Genomic DNA, 20,473 nt, shown 5'->3' with positions numbered 1-20,473 from the left:
GTGCGTTCTCGATACGTGACACTTACGTGTGTAGGGCAGTTTCGGTCGATTTGCCCGCTTGGTATGCATATTGGTGTTTATGCAAAGGGAAGTCCTTCAAGAACTTCGCCCGGATGTGGTTGTCCGTGATTTTCTTCATAAGCTTGAGCAGCGTTGCTGTCAGGCTTATGGGTCTGAAGGCTTTTGGCGTCGTGGGATCACTTCTGCCGGCCTTAGGTATGAAGATCACCTTGACTTTGCGCCAGCTTCGAGGGATGTAGCCCAGGGTGAAGCTGGCTCGAAGTAGGTTGATCAGCTCAGCCATTATGGTGTCGGCTGCTTTTTGGAGAAAGATTGGAAGGATGCCATCGGGTCCCGCAGCCTTCAGTGGTTCAAACGTGCCGAGGGCCCATTTGATTGAAGACTGATTGAACATTTGACGGGCTAGTTGGACTGACTCTCTTGATGGTCGACACCATGCGCCATCTGCAGTCCTGATACTAGCAGCATCCTCCTCTCTTTCAGTTGATTCTGGAAAGTGCATACTCATGAGTACTTGCAGTGTTTCCTTGTTTGTGACAGTGAGAGTGCCTTGCTCGTCTCTCACCTGTCCTAGACCGTTAGAATGGTCTTTCGACAACGCCTTTTGGAGTCGGGTTGCTTCAGACATCGAGCTTATGTCCTCGCAGAAATTGGCCAGGCTAGTTTTTTTGGCCCTCCTCAGCTCCGCGTTGTACTTCGTTAGGGCTGCTTTGTAGGCATCCCATTCAGAAGTGAGCTTTGCTCGGTTGAAAAGCCTTCGTGCCTCCTTACGGAGGTTGCTCAGGCTTTCGCTCCACCACGGTACGTCCCGACAGATTTCCCTCACCTTTTTGGGCAGCTTGCCTGATAGGCAGCCGTGACTCTGTGTTGGAGAATATCCGCTGCATTGTCCAATTCTTCGGGTGTTCGTATCCGTGGAGGGGCATGTGGTTTGGACCGGGAAAGGTGACCTCGGAAGGCATTCCAGTCCGTGTCGGATGGGTCACGAAACGTTTCCCTTTTCAGTTGACTGGCTTCTATGTCGAAGACAATCTGTCTGTGATCAGATAGACTAGCTTCTTCAGAGACGTGCCAGTTTTTTATTTTGTCTGCGAAAGCAGCACTACACAGAGTGAGGTCCAAAACCTCCTGTCTTGCGACAGTAACAAAAAGTAGGTTCATTGCCCTTATTGCATACATTGACATCATGCGACGACAGGTATTCAAGAAGGTACTCACCTCTTTCGTTGACGTCTGTGCTTCCCCATATGGTGTGGTGGGCGTTCGCGTCGCAACCGATGAGGAACGGTTTGTTGACAGCCCTGCAGTAACGCACAAGTGCGTCCACCTCAGGTGGTGGTATTACGTCCTGGTCGCCCGGGAAGTAAGCGGATGCATCGACCACCTCCTGCTTTCCTCTGGTCGTTGGAACCGTTAGCGTTACAGCTACGATGTCACGCTGGGTAAATTCTGTAATGAGAGAATACTTGATATCTCTGCGTAGCAGAATTGCAGATCTTGGGGATGTCTGCGAGTTGCAGTAAATTAACTTACTGTCTGGACTAGTAAGTCCGCGTATTTTTTTGTGGTTTACCCACGGTTCCTGGATGAGAGCAACTCCCAGTTGCTCTTTTGTGAACCTTCTGCTAAGCACACTTGATGCGCCCTTAGCGTGATGAAGGTTCACTTGGATGCAGCGGATGCTGCTCATTGTCCAGGGGGTGTGCCGCCTTCTGCCCGTTGTCCATTGGACTCGAGCGTCGGTTGACGGATTCCGACGACTGTGTCGCCGATGTATGAGGACCCAGGATCCTCGTGTAAGCTCCCCAAGGCTTGCAAGCTTGGGGTTACGGGTTTGCTTCCTTTGCCCTTGAGGGGTTTCTGAGCGTTCTGGCTACGTGGCTAGGTCTAGACTTAGTGGAAAATGTCTGATTCGTGCTACAAAACAAAAAAAAAACTGTTGTTTTATTGAATATTCAGCAAAATTGTAACTATATTTTTACTACTTATTATAAACATGTACTTTTTAAAAAGTTGATGAAATAAGTGAAAAAATAAACATTCAAAAGTAACTTATTGACCCATTTGCCGTTATGTATTTCATTTTCACGCTTTTAATCTGCAATTTGTGTCAATCTCAAATGCAGAAAATTAATTGATACGAGAATCACTTCTATGATAAAATAGTTATTTGAAAATCATAAACTAAGAAAAATTTATTACCCTACTCCCAAGTAACATTTTTTTCCAGGAGTTCTACAAGAGCTCTTCAAGATAGCTACAGCATAGCAGTTTGGACCGCGGTAGGATAAAATTCTCTTCAAAACTTCTTCAGGAGTTTGGAAGAGTACTTGAAGAGAGTTTTATCCTACCGCGGTCCAAACTGCTATGCTGTAGCTATCTTGAAGAGCTCTTGTAGAACTCCTGGAAAAAAATGTTACTTGGGCTATGTTCTATGGTCATACGAATGACCATTGGCAATTCTGACAAGAGTGGCTAGAAAATAGATTTTTAAACATTGATTCAAAATCAATTTTCAACTTATTGTGTTGAAATAAAGAGTCTATGTGCTAACAAAAAATAGCTTTATCATTGTGAACAATAATATCAGCAATTTAAGCTTAACCCAGCCTACAGTTCTGAAGTCAGTATTAAGGACACTTCACTAAATATTCCATCTGATAAGTTTGCAATTGAGCCAGTTAAAAAATATTAAAAATATTTATTTTTTGTCATCTTTCAATATTGTAATGTAAAAAGTTTTTTTTTAAGAAAAAATGTTTTGTTAAAACTTAGATTTTTTTCAAAATAGTTCATTGACGTAAATTATGTTTAATCCCTTCATTCCCTTGTGGACCACCAAACAGTGAGGTACTCCTCGATATTAGCTCCTGAAAAGTGCTAAAAAGTGCAAAAAAATGCCTCACGGCAAGAAAAAGAGGCGGTCCTCACCAGCAGGATCGGCAGATTTGAAGAAGCTAAAGAATGCCGAAGCGCTACCTGCAAAGCCAGGCAGTTTGGGCAAGGACGCTCAAAATTGTCTGGAAACCAGTTCGCTACACTCCCTGTGGACGTGAGCGAGAAGGAAGAATTTGAACGACGGGAAAAGTTGCCACCCATTTTTGTGAAAACATCGTCATCGGATTCGGTGCGAAAGTGGCTGACCGGATTTATCAAATCTGGTGCTTTACGAGCTTCCATCCGCTTGTGTGCTGATGGACTCAAAATTCTGCTACCTACCAGAAAGGATTACAACTACGTTCGGGATTTCCTGAACAACACAAAGATTGAATACTACAGCCATGACGATCCAGGTAAACGCCCCATGAAACAGGTCCTCCGAGGCCTGTATGACATGGATGTGAGTGTGCTGAAAGAAGAGCTCAAAACTCTTAAGTTGAACGTGATCGAAGTCTTCAAGATGACGAGACACAACAAGGACATCAAGTATCGTGATCAACTGTACCTGGTTCATCTCGAGAAAGGATCGACAACGCCGTCTGAGCTGAAAGCAGTTCGGGCAATTTTCAACATCATCGTGTCTTGGGAACGTTATCGTCCAGTGCACCGTGACGTGACACAGTGTTCGAACTGCTTGCAGTTTGGACATGGTGGAAGGAACTGTTTCATCAAGAGTCGTTGTGCAACCTGCGGAGGTGAGCACAAAACTCAAGCTTGCAACACAATCAACGAGAACATCGAAGCCAAATGCTTCAATTGCGGCGGCGACCATTCTACCAAGAATCGAAGCTGCCCAAAACGAGCTGAGTTTGTAAAAATTCGGCAGCAAGCGACGACGAGGCACCAACCAAATCGTCGCAAAACACCACCAACTTTCACGGACGTGGATTTTCCTGCTTTGGCGTCGCCAGGAGCGGGATCTGTTCGAGTGGTTCCAAATCTGCAGCCATTGCCGTTGAATCAGCGGCCAAAAGTTGCAGAGAATACAACACCTCCAGGTTTCAGTCAGCAACCGAGGGAAACCAACCAGCATCAACTGATGAAGGTAGCAGTGACCTGTTTTCACCACAAGAACTTCTGAACATTTTCATCGAGATGACAACAACACTGCGTGGGTGCAAAACTCGCCAGGAACAAGTAAGAACCCTTGGAGCATTCATCTTAAAATACAGTTCGTAGTTTACTCGTTCTAATGATTTTGAATAATTCAAAGAATTTTTATTTTAGTTTTAAGTTAGGATTAGTTGTTAAAGTGATTTTTTCTTTTTTTTTACCCAAGTGTATTCGATTAAATGCAAAAATGTAAAACAATTTGAAATAAATGAATGAATGTGAACAGTTAATAATAAAACGAAAAATACAACAAAGATGAAGAGCATTTAGCCATACCACTTAGAATGTAAATGAAATGTAATTATTATAAGAGAGTTCAATAAAGACATATTTAATTTCAAAAAAAAAAAAAAAAAAAATGTTTAATCCCTTGAAAATTAATCGTAAATTAAGCGTTTACTCCTCATTAAACATGAGTACAATTACAAACCTTTCCTTTGACATATTTTCTGATGTCATGAGAACATAGAGCCACTCAACAATCAATTGAATTTTTAACCACCAGTCCTGCAGCATTGCATCGAATTTCGATTTATAAGCCGCACCTCTTCAACGGAAGCAAGCTTTTCTGGCCAAGACAGGTGTTCCTAATTCCCGATAAACATCACCCGCCTAAATATGAGATCTTTCACTTAGAGGGGTGACAAATTGGCATCCGCCCGGTCCATTATTGAGGTGAGGTGTGTTGTCCTGCAAAACCTCTACCGTCATCATCGTGAACCAATTTCCTCTAAAAGACAGAGACCTCATGGTATACAGTAGAGGTTTGATAGTTTGACCACGATTGTTTGAAGGAGTGATAACCCTAAAATTTAATCTTTTCATAAGTTTGACGTTTCTTGATTTTATGTTTTTGTTGATGAAAAAAGGGGTGTCAAACTATCGGGTTGTTACGGAACACAACACTCCTCATCACTTTCCGAAAAACGACATTCAATTAACATCACACTCACACCAGACCAACTCAACTCACACGTGTGTGTTCCTTTGTTCTCTCTCTCTCGTCCCGCAGTGGTCTCGGAGCAGTGGGGCCAGCAGTGCGTACGTCTGAAAGTGACCGTCAAGTCGGACAATTGCGGTGAAAATGCTGACTGCTCTGGAAAAGGTGTATGCTACTCGAACAATTCGATGGTAAGTAGCGGGACTGCAAACACTGCATAAAATTGTCTTCCTCACAGAGAAGTTCGGTTCGGTTTGTTGGCCATCATCACGAACTGAGAAGACCGTCAAAACTTCCATTTTATCACATTTCTGTGGTCACAGACAAGGGGAGGTGGATTTGGACCGAATTGATATGTAGAAAATAACTTCAAAATATAACTATAAGTCAAGTCTAAGTCAAGTCTAAGTCAAGTCTAAGTCAAGGCTAAGTCAAGTCTAAGTCAAGTCTAAGTCAAGTCTAAGTCAAGTCTAAGTCAGGTCTAAGTCAAGTCTAAGTCAAGTCTAAGTCAAGTCTAAGTCAAGTCTAAGTCAAGTCTAAGTCAAGTCTAAGTCAAGTCTAAGTCAAGTCTAAGTCAAGTCTAAGTCAAGTCTAAGTCAAGTCTAAGTCAAGTCTAAGTCAAGTCTAAGTCAAGTCTAAGTCAAGTCTAAGTCAAGTCTAAATCAAGTCTAAGTCAAGTCTAAGTCAAGTCTAAGTCAAGTCTAAATCAAGTCTAAGTCAAGTCTAAGTCAAGTCTATGTCAAGTCTAAGTCAAGTCTAAGTCAAGTCTAAGTCAAGTCTAAGTCAAGTCTAAATCAAGTCTAAGTCAAGTCTAAGTCAAGTCTAAGTCAAGTCTTATTCAAATAATTCTAATCAATTTCAGAATGTAACAAAAGTGAAAATAATGTCCAATTGTCTGTATTCTAACTCTACATGATTCCAAATGACGGTCACCTTGGCCACTGACCAAAGGATGAAAATAGTGTTCTCATTAGGCTGTTCTATTGTGTTGAGAGGTTTCTCGGCAGACTTGAGGTTTGTCTGTTAGCACTTGTCAGAGAGGACGGGGTTCAAAATTGAAGCTTAGTTTGAAGTTATTGTCCTCATTCATAAGCTGCATTAACTAGCAATGAAAAAAGTTAGCATGTAAATAAGAAGTAAAGAATAATAAGTAAAGAGTAAGAAGTAAAAAGTAAGAAGTAAGAAGTAAGAAGTAAGAAGTAAGAAGTAAGAAGTAAGAAGTAAGAAGTAAGAAGTAAGAAGTAAGAAGTAAGAAGTAAGAAGTAAGAAGTAAGAAGTAAGAAGTAAGAAGTAAGAAGTAAGAAGTAAGAAGTAAGAAGTAAGAAGTAAGAAGTAAGAAGTAAGAAGTAAGAAGTAAGAAGTAAGAAGTAAGAAGTAAGAAGTAAGAAGTAAGAAGTAAGAAGTAAGAAGTAAGAAGTAAGTAAAGTAAGAAGTAAGAAGTAAGTAAGTAAGAAGTAAGTAAGTAAGTAAGAAGTAAGTAAGTAAGTAAGAAGTAAGTAAGTAAGTAAGAAGTAAGAAGTAAGAAGTAAGAAGTAAGAAGTAAGAAGTAAGAAGTAAGAAGTAAGAAGTAAGAAGTAAGAAGTAAGAAGTAAGTAAGAAGTAAGAAGTAAGAAGTAAGAAGTAAGAAGTAAGAAGTAAGAAGTAAGAAGTAAGAAGTAAGAAGTAAGAAGTAAGAAGTAAGAAGTAAGAAGTAAGAAGTAAGAATTAAGAATTAAGAAGTAAGAAGTAAGAAGTAAGAAGTAAGAAGTAAGCAGTAAGCAGTAAGCAGTAAGCAGTAAGCAGTAAGCAGTAAGCAGTAAGCAGTAAGCAGTAAGAAGTAAGAAGTAAGAAGTAAGAAGTAAGAAGTAAGAAGTAAGAAGTAAGCAGTAAGCAGTAAGCAGTAAGCAGTAAGCAGTAAGCAGTAAGCAGTAAGCAGTAAGCAGTAAGCAGTAAGCAGTAAGCAGTAAGCAGTAAGCAGTAAGCAGTAAGCAGTAAGTAGTAAGCAATAAGCAGTAAGCAGTAAGCAGTAAGCAGTAAGCAGTAAGCAGTAAGCAGTAAGCAGTAAGCAGTAAGCAGTAAGCAGAAAGCAGAAAGCAAAAAGCAGAAAGCAGAAAGCAGAAAGCACAAAGCAGAAAGCAGAAAACAGAAACTGGTTTTAAATCAGGTTTTAGTTTCATATCTATTTTTTTTTATTTTGTCTGACAAAAAATTAAGTTTATGGACGAACCAGCAGCACAAATGAAAGAATCCACAAAAAGAAACCCTTTCAAGCGTTTCAAGTGCTGATGTGTGGCGTTAAGCTTGATTGGTTTCGTCGGCAGCTTCTGACAGAGAAAGGACAGTTCAACAAAAAAGCTAGTACAAACACACACAGACACATGCATCGAGTCCTGCTTCCATCACTCAACCTGATACACGACACGGTGGTCCCAAATTGGGGATGGATGCAGCTCTTCTTTTTTTCGGAAAGCCACGTTGTACAGGAGAAAGAAAAGCTGACATCCATTCTGTGTGACTAGGGAAAAAAATACCTTCCCCAGACCAACACACGTGCTGGAATACTAATTCAGTGTCTCCATGAATTCTGGAGCTGTTCCACTTTTTTGGACGGGGAATGGATTTGAGGAGAACAACAAAAAAGTTGAAGCCACACCTTTTCGTTGTATGGAACATCACGTGATGTGAGAGTAAATTCCGGAATAAATATCGTCGTGTACTGAATTTTCAAGAAAAGTATGATAAATGGAAGTTTTGTTAGGCAACACTGTAAAAAAATAATAAAATTGCATTTTTGAAGTTAATTTTCGTTTAATTACACTTAACAGGAAGGTTACGAGTGCCAGTGTTGCAGCGGATTTGCCGGGTCGCACTGCGAGGAGATCGACGCCTGTACGCCGTCCCCCTGCACCAACAATGGAATCTGCGTCGATTTGTCCCAGGGCCACGAGGGCAACGCGTACCAGTGTCTCTGCCCGTACGGTAAGTTCTTCATATTTTGATACGCAAAAAAAAAAGAAAAAAAATCAACGAGATTCGATTCCGAGCTCTTTGCTTGACAGTCCATCTTATTAACTTCAAACTATAAAGGATTAGTAAAATTTAGATGTCCTTAAATTTTGATGACGACTAAAGTGATTCCAGCGTTGCATAACTGAATATTACCACTTGCTCATAATAGAAAAGGATGATAAACTTTCGCTACATTCAACATTTATCGCCTCTCAAAGTCAGTCAACTCTGTATTGTGGGCATGCGACGACATGATGCAACCATGTTTTTTCTTCCCCCTCTTGTTACTGAGTTATGATTTCTGCATTTGAACGAGCAATAACAAACGAAAAAATGAATCCTAGATTCAGTCATGGCAGCACCAGTAAAGTGATGTCACAATGATGTCATGCACAGATGATGGTTCTGTCACGAGCTAAAATTGTGTGTGAGTTCTTTTTTGTGGATTATAACGATTGCAGTTATTCGTGTTTGTGGAAGAGCTGTGTTTTCCAACATTGGATTGGATGCTGGGCTGATGTTACGCACGGATATTCACCAGATTACGCACTCAATGGTACTTGAAATGAATTTTAAATTTGGTTGAGCAATTGTAGGGCAAACAAAGCGTATTGCACTCAATCAGACAGGTAAAGTTAATGCTGACACATTATTTGATGGAATATATGAACAGAATAATTGTTTTTTGTTAAGTTCATAACTTATTCAGAATTATAGTTGTTATTGTGAAGGGAGGATTATTTGTTAAATAATTATTCAAACTTAAACAGTATTACCTTTTTGTTATTTCCATATCAGGAAATACGTGATTTGAACACTTTCGATCTGCACATAATTGTCCCGAATTATATTTCTACAAGTTTGACTTTTGGATACCAGATAGTCCATTTCGGTGGTTTGTTTCTCAAAAATGTATATTAGTTGTAAGAAAATCTATTCAAACAACAAAATGTCTGTTTTTCACATCGTTGCAGTTCTGCTAACTCGAGTGAAAAGTGACATCTAATCATCCTGAGGCTAAGCGAGATGATTATGCGTAGAATGGCAAAAAAATTGAAAAACTGACCATTGCGTATTGGTCAGTTGCATGTTTTCGAACATGGGACAATTATATGTAAAAAGGCAGCACAAGTATGTGAAAGTTGCATTAGAATCTAAGACAACGACTATGGCACGATTTTGAACCAAACTGCATCAGTAAATCAAAAATAAAGAAATTGCATTTAGGACATTAATGCGAACTTAGACAGTATAAGGTAATACAAATGATTCCAAGATGATTATCAATTTAAATTTTGAAGCACAGATCAAAACTTCTGACCACACCTAAAGGATTATGCACTGCAACCCAATTTGCTCTGAAATTTGCCCATTTGTTGCATCCTACTCTGCAAACTAATTTTGGCTTCAATAAACCCAGCTAAAGTTGGAAAAAACAGAAAAAAAAACTTTTACAGTCTTTTTTTGTGAGGTTACTTCGTTTTGAGAACTAACAAAGAATTAAGAATTGTGAATTTTATGGCTGTATCAAAATTCTCAATGTAATTAATTTTCCAATTTTTCATCAATTTTTATCAAAGCATTTTTTATGATTTTTTATGATTAAAACCAACAATAAATAAAACAGACCGTAATTCTACGAACGCTTGTAAGGATGTTTCAATGACATTTTCAAAAACTACCTAAGTTAGAGAAATATATTTTATATGTTTTAATCGTTTTTCAAGTTTAAAAAACAAACAATAAATGTATTAGGGCAATTATTTACTAAATCGGCCGATTGCGATTTTTTTTTGTATTTTTTGATTTGGCTCAAACTTTGTGGGGACCTTCCCTATGACCAAAGAAGCTATTTTGTGTCATTGTCATTGCCCCATACAAGTCTCCATACAATTTTGGCAGCTTTTCATACCAAAATGGTACGTAAATATTCAAACAGCTGTAACTTTTAAGAGAACTTTCTCACCAATTTGGTGTCTTGAAGTTTCATGTTGACAAAATTGCTTGAAAATTTTCAAAGCAAGTTATCTGCAATGGAACAATACAAAACATGATGTTTTACTAGAAAATTATTGATTTTCATAGAGTGTCTCATTGTTCCCCAGCTGTCTCATTGTTCCTGCCAAGTGCGTCTACAATGAGACAGTTGAATAACTCTGGCTGTAGAGGTCGTATCGATCTCATATTTTGGTCAATTTTAGAACACATTAAAAGAAAGAAAATGCAACAAAAGCTCTTTAAAACATGCTAATGAAAAAAAAAATACAAAAATCGTTGAAGTTTAAAAACCAAAAGTGTCTCTTTGATGACTACCCTACCCTACTGTCACTCAATATAAAAAAATATTTATTTTAGGAAAAAGATCTCCCATTCTAGTAATGCACAAGCCGCATCAACGTTCACATAAATAAATTGATGAACTCTCCTATTTTTTTTTTCAAGAACACACGATTGAGTTCAAATTTTAAAAACAAAAGCTGGTTGAATATGGTCACTTTTTCGTAAAATTGAGATAATTTTGTTTGTTTTGTCGGCTAATTTGAAGTGTTCTAAAATGCATTATACAGTTGTTAAGTTGTTTTGCAATTATTTGTTTACAGAATTTCTAAGCATTGGCGAAAATTTAATTTTTACGAGAAAAAAAGCATATAAGATTGTTTTCAGTTGATTGGACTTCTACTCCAATTGAAATTTTCAAGTTCAAGTCCTTAAACCCTATGTAAATTGATAAAAAAACACCATTAAAAACCATTTCTGATCACTTTTTTTCATTTTAAGGCACAAAAAAAATGACTAGACAACTTTTTTTTTATGGATCAATTACACAGTCCAACAAGATTTTGTCTCTGAGACGAGTATATGTGTTCCTAGTAGAATTTTGTCTGCTGAATCCGAATCCGGGTCCAGAATTGCTCCAAATGGTCCCAATTTTGAGATACATCCGTTTGAAATGTTAGTTTAGGCCAAAATTAGCTACTTTGTCGACTATTTTACAAAAGAACTTTTGAATAAACAAATAAACCAATACATGTATCTTAAAGTTCACGTTCTCCCCTTTCTGAAACACCCCTGGTTTTTAAAATTTGATTGTTTCTACGCATAATTATAGGCATTTTAAAATTATATTTTCAGTTGGTTCTCATTCAAGTTTTTCCAACTTGCATGCAAGTCAAATTATAATTTTAAAATGGCTATAAATATGCGTAGAAACAATCAAATTTTAAAAACCAGGGGTGTTTCAGAAAGGGGAGAACGTGAACTTTAAGATACATGTATTGGTTTATTTGTTTATTCAATAGTTCTATTGTAAAATAGTCAACAAAGTAGCTTATTTTGGCCTAAACTAACATTTCAAACTGGTGTATCTCAAAATTGGGACCATTTGGAACAATTCTGGACCCGGATTCGGATTCAGCAGGCAAAAATCTACTAGGAACACATATTCTCGTCTCAGAGACAAGAAACATTTGATTTTTTGTTGAACTGTGTTATGGAACAAGCTGTCTAAAAGGAGTTTTTCTGACAAGAAGGGCCGCGACGCATTTTTTTTTAATTTAGTTGTACGAGAGTTTTCAGAATTATGATAAAACATGTTAGATCAAAAAAGTTATTAGGACAGTCATTCACTTACGAACTAAAGGTGCATTGAGTGAATCGTTTTTTTTTTTTAAAAAAGTTTTTGGGGGTCTAAATTTACACATAAGTCCGTAAGACATCAAAAATCCAGCTCTTCACGGTTTCCAAGTATAAATCACTGTAAAACGTGTCTTGGTCAAAATCCCACCCCACCTTTATGAAACCTCGAAAAATGATCTCCTGAATCAGACATGCATTGGCACGCTCTGCACTGGCACTTCAGATTAGCACTTACCTCAAGTTCTACGCACACTACGCATTGCACAGTGTTAGTGCTATTTTTTAGCACTCCCAGACAGCACGCCCCAAAAAACCACTAGACTTGGTGGTTAATTTGTTACTTTGCAATATACTGGGATACAGTTTGCGTCCCCAATAGCCACATGCTTTGATCCATTCCCAAATACTCAGAATCTAACAAATTTTCAAGTCCCCTTGCCATTTTGGAAGACTTTTCCTTTTTTTTTCAGAAGATAATCTAAAAGATAAAAAACTGCGCTTTTATTACACCAAAAAAAAAAAAGGTTACCTTGCAGAGAATAGAACCATAGACCTTTCACTTCTAAGTTCTGAACGCAAGCACTGCACTAAATTTTCAGATAAAAATCGATGATATTCTTTGCATGACGTTCCACTGGTCGACGTCACTCAATTCAAGATACACAAATGAAAAAAAGCGTCTTAGTTACAAGTTTCGTTAGAGTGCAAGGGCGAGTGCTATTCGCTAAAATAGCACGCGTGCTAGCCGCGCGCGGTGCCAATGCATGTCTGCCCCTGATTCGTGATTTCTTAAAGCAAAGTTTCACAGAAATCGAATAGGGGTTGGACAACTTTTTCCTATTTCGTGTGAGTTGGCGATAGCATAAAACTCTCTTCAAGTACTTTTCCAAACTCATGATGATGGTTTGAAACTTTTTTGTTTCTGGGGTGGTTTGCTTGAAGATCATGAATTTTTTTAATTTTTTTTTCTTTCTATTATGCAAGTTTGTTGCTAGAATTTATTCTATTCAAAAATATTCAATAAGGTTTCCATTAACGAGATTATTCCCTCAAAATTCCACCAATTTTCACCTCCATTAATGCGAGCTGAGCCGAGCATTTCAATTCAATAACGATTTCCATCGATCTTATTACCGGCATCACTCTCTCTTTCGGCTTGTTGGTCTGAAATGACGAAAAATCCACATTGCCCAATCCGATTCATCTCGGAGAAAATTCCCGGGCAATATTTCAACGCGTTTAAACCCTTCAATCGTCCCGCGCTCATTGCGTGATGGCTTCCAGACCGTCCATCCTGGCCGGGCCGTGATCAATCAATGACGAGCCATTAAATTTATATGACTGTCGTTCGGGGTTTTCCTCTCCCCGCGTATTTCCGCACTTTTATACATTTTTTGTTACTTCCGATTGTCCCGGAACGTGGTTCCTGTTGGTTTGTGTGTGTTTTTTCTGCGAACCGCGAATGTTCCCACCAAAATTCCAGGACATTTCGATGCAGCAAAATGTTTCATCAGTCTCATTTTTTATTCATTTTTTTTATTTTTGCTGGTTTGGCACGTTTCTGTTTTTGTTTTCATGCGTGCCTTATTTGGCCTCGAACCAATCAGAGGTTTATCGATAAAATATTGGTTTCCTGATTTGAATATTTTACGAGTGAATCATTTCAACATGCGTTCAGCAATCGCTTCTGGTGCGGTTTCCCCGGTACAAACTTTCAACGCAGCGATGCCCCAATCCGGTTGACAATCTGGCATGGTTGGGTGTGGCGCAAAAAAAAATGGCGGGGGAATGAAAGGGCCTCCCCGACAGGACACACCATATATTTTATGACCCCCAACTCTCTTGGAACACGAGGCGTTGTGCCGGCGATTCCGGCCCTGATTATTTCCTGCGTGATTTTGGGTCATTCCAGGTCGAACTGTCAGGAAGTCGTTTGCTCTCTGCGAGATGGCAAAGGTGAAACTCAGTCACAAGCTACGACTCTTTTTCACGATGTTTGATGGGTCGCTCTGGCAGTAAAAATATTTATACGACGAGCCGTTCGATTTTGAGGCAACGAATTGGCTGACGATGGCACTTGAGCAGGATTGAGGGCAATCATATTATTCATTCATCACTGCACGTTCACCTGTTTGTGCGATTCATTCGTCATGAGGTACTTGCAATATTTATGGATTTGCATAAAATTCGGAATGAATAAGCGCTTGAGGGCATCAATCATCGAAGGCAGCAAGGACTTTTCGATCTGAATATTCAGAGCAACTTTTATTTTCAGCAAGTCTGTTTTTTTTGGCAGCATGAAGAAGGACAGAGAAAATTTGGAAATATTTTGTCGGAAAAATCTAGAGGCATTTTTTTTTTCGATGTTACAGGTTTTTTCTTCAGGAAAATCACAGAAAATCGATGGATTCATGTACAAATCAATCTCTCTAGACTCTTAACCAATATTTGAATAATATTTTGTCGTAAGTGCATTTGAGTCAAATTGAGTTAAGAACGCCATTTTGTGCAGCTCACATTGCCTCACCTTTGACCTTCACAGATCCCCAAAATTCGATTTCAATACTGAGTTATTCAATAAAAACCGTTTTTCGTGCATTTTTGTCACTTTTCATCTAAAAGAAATTTCAATCTTGACACACCCTGAAAATTGATGTAAGTGCGACTATTCTTCATGTAAACTAATGTCAAAAACATAAACAATGACTTTTATACCCCGCCGTTTGAAATGCATGATTTTTAAAACCCGCCAAACAAATCGCAGCAAACTGGTGGTTGCTGGGAAAAATTCAGAAATGTCCTTGTCATATTCCTTTTGTTTTTATCTGAAATGGAGGTAATTTTCCTAGAATTTTTCAGAGTTCAGATTTAATTAAGCCGGAAACAAACAGTGGTGTTCCAAAGTTTTAAATAACGCAGAATTCATTAGTGTGATGATCTGACCCGAGAAAACCCCAGTTTGTGGTTCCAAATGTTGCGTGACCAACAAAAGTCACCGCCTTGATCGATTCCGGTGGAACACGGAGTAAAAACGAAACAAAATAGAAGAATTCCAAGAAGATCAAACATGTATTAAATTTGTTTTTAACTGTCTTTTAAGTGAAATAAACATGTTTTAGAGAGGGTGGCTGATCTTAAAGAATGTGGTTTTATTTGAAATCTTTTTAATTTGATGCCGTCAATGTGTCTGGGGAGTAAGATGGGGTCAAAGGGTTTTGTTAAAGGTTTTTGAAATTTCCCAGGTTCTCCTTAACAACTTAACTCCCAAGCTCGAGAAAAAGGGGGAGTTTCCATATAAATTCCCCCTTTTTCGAGATTGGAAGTTTAAGTGTTGATGAACTTTAATTCTGTTTAAATGGTTTTTCAGAAGACATCGTAAAGAAACTTAGCTGAAAAAATTACGTTCATAGTTTGCAAGATCAACATGTTTCCGGCGTACTTTTTATTTACTCCGATATTTATCAGCTAATTATGAACCCATTCATAACGTTCGTGGTAACTCTGGTGAATGAAACTAGATCCAAATGATTTGGAGATCGCAAAATAGTTTTTAATCCGATCAGATTGGTACATTCCATGGGTTCAAGGCTCTTAACATCCAGCATTACAAAAAGCTTTTTTGAAACGACGGACGGATCACCGGATTGAATAAAATTCAATAAATATGACCACTTGTTTCTCGTTCAATCAAGTCTGATTTAAAGCAGATTTTCGGAAACCACTTCCTTTTCAAATGAAAACAGAAAATTAATGACAGGGACTTTTCCGAATTTCCCCCAGCAACCCCCAGTGTACTGCGATTTGTTTGGCGGGTTTTAAAAAGCATGCATGTCAAACGGCGGGGTTTAAAAGTCATTGTTTATATTTTTGACATTAGTTTACATAAAGAATGGCGCTATAACCACGGCAAATAGTGTCCAGGGCATTTGTGGAAATACAATGTCCCATCACAGAGGGTCCCGGAGTACCAAACCAAACCTTCTTAGCATGGTGCTCCCAACGAATACAACCAAACAATCTCGGAGCGTATGGTGGTGTGTCCCCACGCTTCTTCCCCCCCTGTCGATTCAGAATTGTGTTGTTGTTCGAACACTCCGTGCTCAAACTCAACCCAATTACGAATCATCTCTGCGATACGGCTTTACGCAGTAGGCCTGGCCGCTTTAACGTTTGTGATGTTTCAATGCATTCTAATGCAATGGCGCACTGCAAATGTTAATAAATGACAAGAAGAGTACTAGGCGTCATCTAACCTAAGGCACTCTCCAGGATCCCTTCGAAAGATTGGCTGCGCTAGGGTCTGATTAGATTAGATAAGATTAGATTTAGACATACGTTTACATGGAGAATTCTGGAGTTTTTTTTTAAAAGGTCCAATAAACCAAATTTTCAATTTTTGCTTTTTGGGTGTTTTTTAATACCCCTGACTCAAGGCGCCAACACCCAAAAAGCAAAAACTGGAAATTTGGTTTATTGGACCTTTTCAAAAAAAAAAAAAAAAACTCCAGAATTCAAGGTCAAACATTTAAATGCGTTTTTCTCGGAACGTCAAAAAGCGACATACGACTAGATAGCACGACAGCGTCGATTGGACATAATTTGGTTTTTGAGACAAATTTACCATCTTTTTTCCCTTTCTTTAAAATTACCTCAAAACCAAAACCGGAAAAACAAAGACGGCCGAACAAAAATCGTTTCTTTGCAATATTTGTCATAAAATACAGCAACAACCCGAACACAAATTGAACTACATATAAACCAATGCAAAAACTAAGTTGTTAAATTAAATTAAGACTATTAATTACCCAATAGGTTCCTAAAATCGTTCTTTTAATCCTCTGTATCATTACACCAATACATTTTATTAGTATTTCCGAAGCAATCAGACTGCAGCGAATCACTTTCAGAACAAGTTCCTTAAAAAAGTATCAGTTTTGGTTGAATTTTAGCGGAAACATGCTCAATTCCTTGAAATAAAAATAAGGATTCTAAAAATTCTTTGGATTTAATTCCCTTTTACTTGATGAACATCGTCTACTCGGATAGTTTTGCCTGCTGCTCTAAAAATGAAATTTTTATTAAAAGCTCAAAGACTCACCTTCGTGTGTACATATCGACTCAGAATCGAAAACTGAACAAATGTCTGTGTGTGTGTATGTGTGTGTTTATGTATGTATGTGACCAAAATTCTCACTGAGTTTTCTCAGCACTGGCTGAACCGATTTTGACCAAACCAGTTGCAATCTACATGGTATAGGGTCCCATACATCGCTATTGAATTGTCTGAAGTTTGGATTACTAGTTCAAAAGTTATGTATAAAAATGTGTATTCACATATATCCGGATCTCAATTATATGCATGCTAGCGATGTCCGGATCCATCATCCGACCCATCGTTGGTTAGATAATCGAGAGACCTTTCCAATGAGTCTACAACATTGATAATCTGGCAACCCTGTCTCGAGTTATGACCACTTAAGTTATATTTGTTTACTTATTTTTCTGGATCTTAAAAAAATAGCTGAAATATGTGTCCAAACCACCCATGTTACCCAAAAAAACGCAAAAAAGATATGCGACGCGCCTCGCAATGCCCTAGACGCCATTTGATTTTGCTGGGGCCGATTTTTCGAAAAAATGACAAACTTTGAAGGCCTGTACCGAGCTCCAGGGTGCTCCAAATTTCAATGTTATATATACCAAAAGATGCGCAAGGACCTGGCCTACACGCCACTGATGTTGAAAATAAACGCTTCAGTGGCCAAAATGCCTAAAAAAGTGACATTTTTGAAAAAAAATCTTTTTTAACGGGTTAAATCCCAATTAAAATTGAAGGGCGGAGCGCCAGCTCGTCCAATCAAGCTCATATTTTGGATTTGGGCTTAGTATGCTAACCAGAACAAACCCTTGAATGCCCACCAAAAAGTCATTTTTGTTACACTCTAATATATACCGTATGCGGGGTGTCCGCTTTGTAAGCGGATGATTCTGGGTTCGATTCCCATCTGCTGCAACCTTCCATCGGATGAAGAAGTAAAATGTCGGTCCCGGCCTTGGTTGTTAGGCCGTTAAGTAATTCCAGGTGTCGGAGTCGTCTCCATGCCATAAGTACAAACAACACACCAAACCAAGCCTACTCCGGTGGAATCGCTGGCGGCGGTTGGACTCGCAATCCAAAGGTCGTCATTTCAAACACTGGGGTGGAAGGTTCCTTGGAGTAAAAAGAGGTTTGGGTGCTCTCCCCATTCAAGCCTTCGGACTCCTAGGTTCGAGCAGAAACTTGCAATAGAGACCACAAAAGACCCGGGGGTCGTTAAGGTGGATGGTTTGTTTTGTTTTTGCGGGGTAACCGATTTTTGAAAAAAAAAAAAAATACAACCGAAAGACATCATACACCCAAACGGCGGTCGCATGATTGTGATGCATGGTGGCATGAAACTATATCAGAATCTGCATGAAAACTGTCCTCATGCATTTTTTGCGATATAGGGGTAAGGCTTTTTTGCCCGTTACCGACAATTATCGACATTACCGACGGCTTTTTGGTTGGATTTTTCAAAAAAAAAAAAACAGAACGAGGATTGCATCACCAACTTTTTAATTATTGATCCGACACGATACCACCGCGCCATGGACGCTTGATGAAATGTGAGTGAAAGAGCACCAACATATTCTTCTCTTTGGAGTGTTGTTCGGGGACGGGCCAGCATAGGGACGTGGCGTTACATCGTGCTGCCATCTGGTTTTTTTAAGTACAAGAGTGGAAAAGTGCTGAGTCATCGTCTAAAAATAGACGGCGTCCTATCTCGTCCAGCAAAATTAAGTCGATAAAGTAGTCGGTTTCGATGAGAAAAAGTGGAAAACGTGGTCTAAAAATAGCGACGCCATCCCCCTATTATATGTGTTGGTGAGAACTGCAGATCGCTGAAATGTTTACACGCGGGCAAAAATGATCTACGGGCTTGCTGCAAAAAATGTTATAAAATGTGACATTTTTAGCAGCAAATCCACTGTTGCAGATTATGAGATATATTTTTCCTTTGGATGTATTTACATGTGATTGCTGATGTTTTCGGATTGATAGTGAAATGAAGACTCAGATTATTTTATTTTGTTGATAGATTGGTCGGCAAAATTGTAAAAAAATTCGCCTGGAAGGAACCTTCCATATGGACACCGGCCATTCCAGGTTGTCAAAAAAGGTTTTTATGTGTCCAGTTTAAAAAAAAAAACATGAATTTGGATACCCATATTGTCACAACTCGTATGGGGCTACCCATAAACCACGTGGACACTTTAGGGCAGGGGAGAGTGCCCATGATCCATACAAAAAAGAACTTTAAGAAAGTTTGAGAACTTAAAGACACTACTATCTTGAACCCTTGGCAACAATGCCTACCGTACACAGCAAATTCTGATGTTCGTTTTCAGTTAATATTTACTGAAATCTGCACTACTGAAATTTTCAGTTAGTTTTTCGCTGAACATCTGTTAAAATTTGTATGGAGCTGTCAAAGTTTGCTGATATTTAGGCAAGTTTTCATTTACTGAAAATTTCAGTAGTGCAGATTTCAGTAAATTCAACTGAATTCAGTAATGAGAAATTGGTGTGTAGGTAAATCAGGAGCTTTCCAAAATAACCTAGCAACAGTTTCCGTCTTTTTCCCAGGGGAAAATTAATTTCAGCCCAGCAATCTCCACCGTTCCATGAACGAATCTCAAAGGGTCGTAAATTGTACCTTTTTTCACACACGCATATTTCTTTACGGGGGATGAGCAAAACACAAGCCAAAAAAAACAATCGTAGCTGACACTTTGCGTTCGAGAGACACAATTTGCTAAAAGCATGAAGAAAATGAAAAGAACCCCGACTGCCATCTGGTGCGGGGTTTGCCAAACAGCCATGTGTGTCGTCTTTTTCCGGTGTCACATTGTATGGGTGAGGGAAAATTAATACCGTAGAAATTCGCATGGACCATTTAGATTTTCCCCTATTTTCTTTCAAGAGGTTTCTCCGAGACCGAGGGAAAAGGCGGTTGAATCTCGAATCTTTCAATAAAAAGTTAAACCGAAAAAATATTTTGATAAAAAATATCTATTTATTGTATTTTCCTCTGTCTTTCCACAGGTTACACCGGCAAAAACTGCCAGTTCGAGTCGGACCCATGCAATCCGTCCCAGTGTCTAAACGGAGGCACCTGCGTAGGCAATTCGACCCACTTCAGGTAAGCTCTCTAGTTCTACAGCAACGAAGTAGAATGCGGTTTTGAGCTGAAACACCTACGTCGTGGTCCGGTGGTGGTTCCACTGATGAGCGCTAAATTCGATTGGCTCTAATCCAACCTTGATGAGATCTCGATTACGGGCGGACCACACGATATCTGGAGGGGGGTCCCTTCAATAAACTACGTGTTTTTAAATTATTATTATTTGATCAATTTTGATCAGTTTGTGAAGATTTTTTCAAACCATTCCTCGACCTTAAGCAAATCGTGTAGTTTATGGACGGCCCCTTCTGACGCCATCTGACCGACATGATTTCCTTCTGGTTTGCACTTGCAGATGTGACTGCACCTCGGGCTACACCGGACCGCTCTGTCAACATAACCTCAACGAGTGTGAGTCGTCACCGTGCGTGCACGGCATCTGCGTCGACCAGGAGGACGGATTCCGGTGCTTCTGCCAGCCAGGTTAGTTTCGGAATAGAGATTTCCATCAGTGGGACGGCGTGATTAAACTGATATTGCAATTGTTGGGTTTAAAAAAAGACTCAAAATTGCACTGGCAAAATTTGGTTATGCATTTCTAAGAACTTATATGATATTTTACAGCATT

General features: G+C 39.0%; 1 protein-coding gene across 2 annotated transcripts in view; it reads left to right on the top strand.

Moving 5' to 3' along the window:
- The window catches only part of LOC6032953, a 357,638-nt gene that overhangs the window by 250,114 nt on the left and 87,051 nt on the right, over window positions 1-20,473 (top strand). For both annotated transcript variants that reach the window (XM_038258180.1, XM_038258179.1), the window contains exons 5-8: window positions 5,087-5,205; window positions 7,819-7,972; window positions 19,767-19,863; window positions 20,201-20,328. In XM_038258180.1, coding sequence (XP_038114108.1) covers window positions 5,087-5,205; window positions 7,819-7,972; window positions 19,767-19,863; window positions 20,201-20,328 — 498 coding nt within the window. The remainder of the gene's footprint in view (window positions 1-5,086; window positions 5,206-7,818; window positions 7,973-19,766; window positions 19,864-20,200; window positions 20,329-20,473) is intronic.

The sequence above is a fragment of the Culex quinquefasciatus genome, chromosome 2 (genome assembly GCF_015732765.1).
Source record: "Culex quinquefasciatus strain JHB chromosome 2, VPISU_Cqui_1.0_pri_paternal, whole genome shotgun sequence".
NCBI classification, from domain to species: domain Eukaryota; kingdom Metazoa; phylum Arthropoda; class Insecta; order Diptera; family Culicidae; genus Culex; species Culex quinquefasciatus.
The sequence above is the reverse complement of the archived record's forward strand: the minus strand, read 5'-3'. Positions and strand labels throughout refer to the sequence as shown.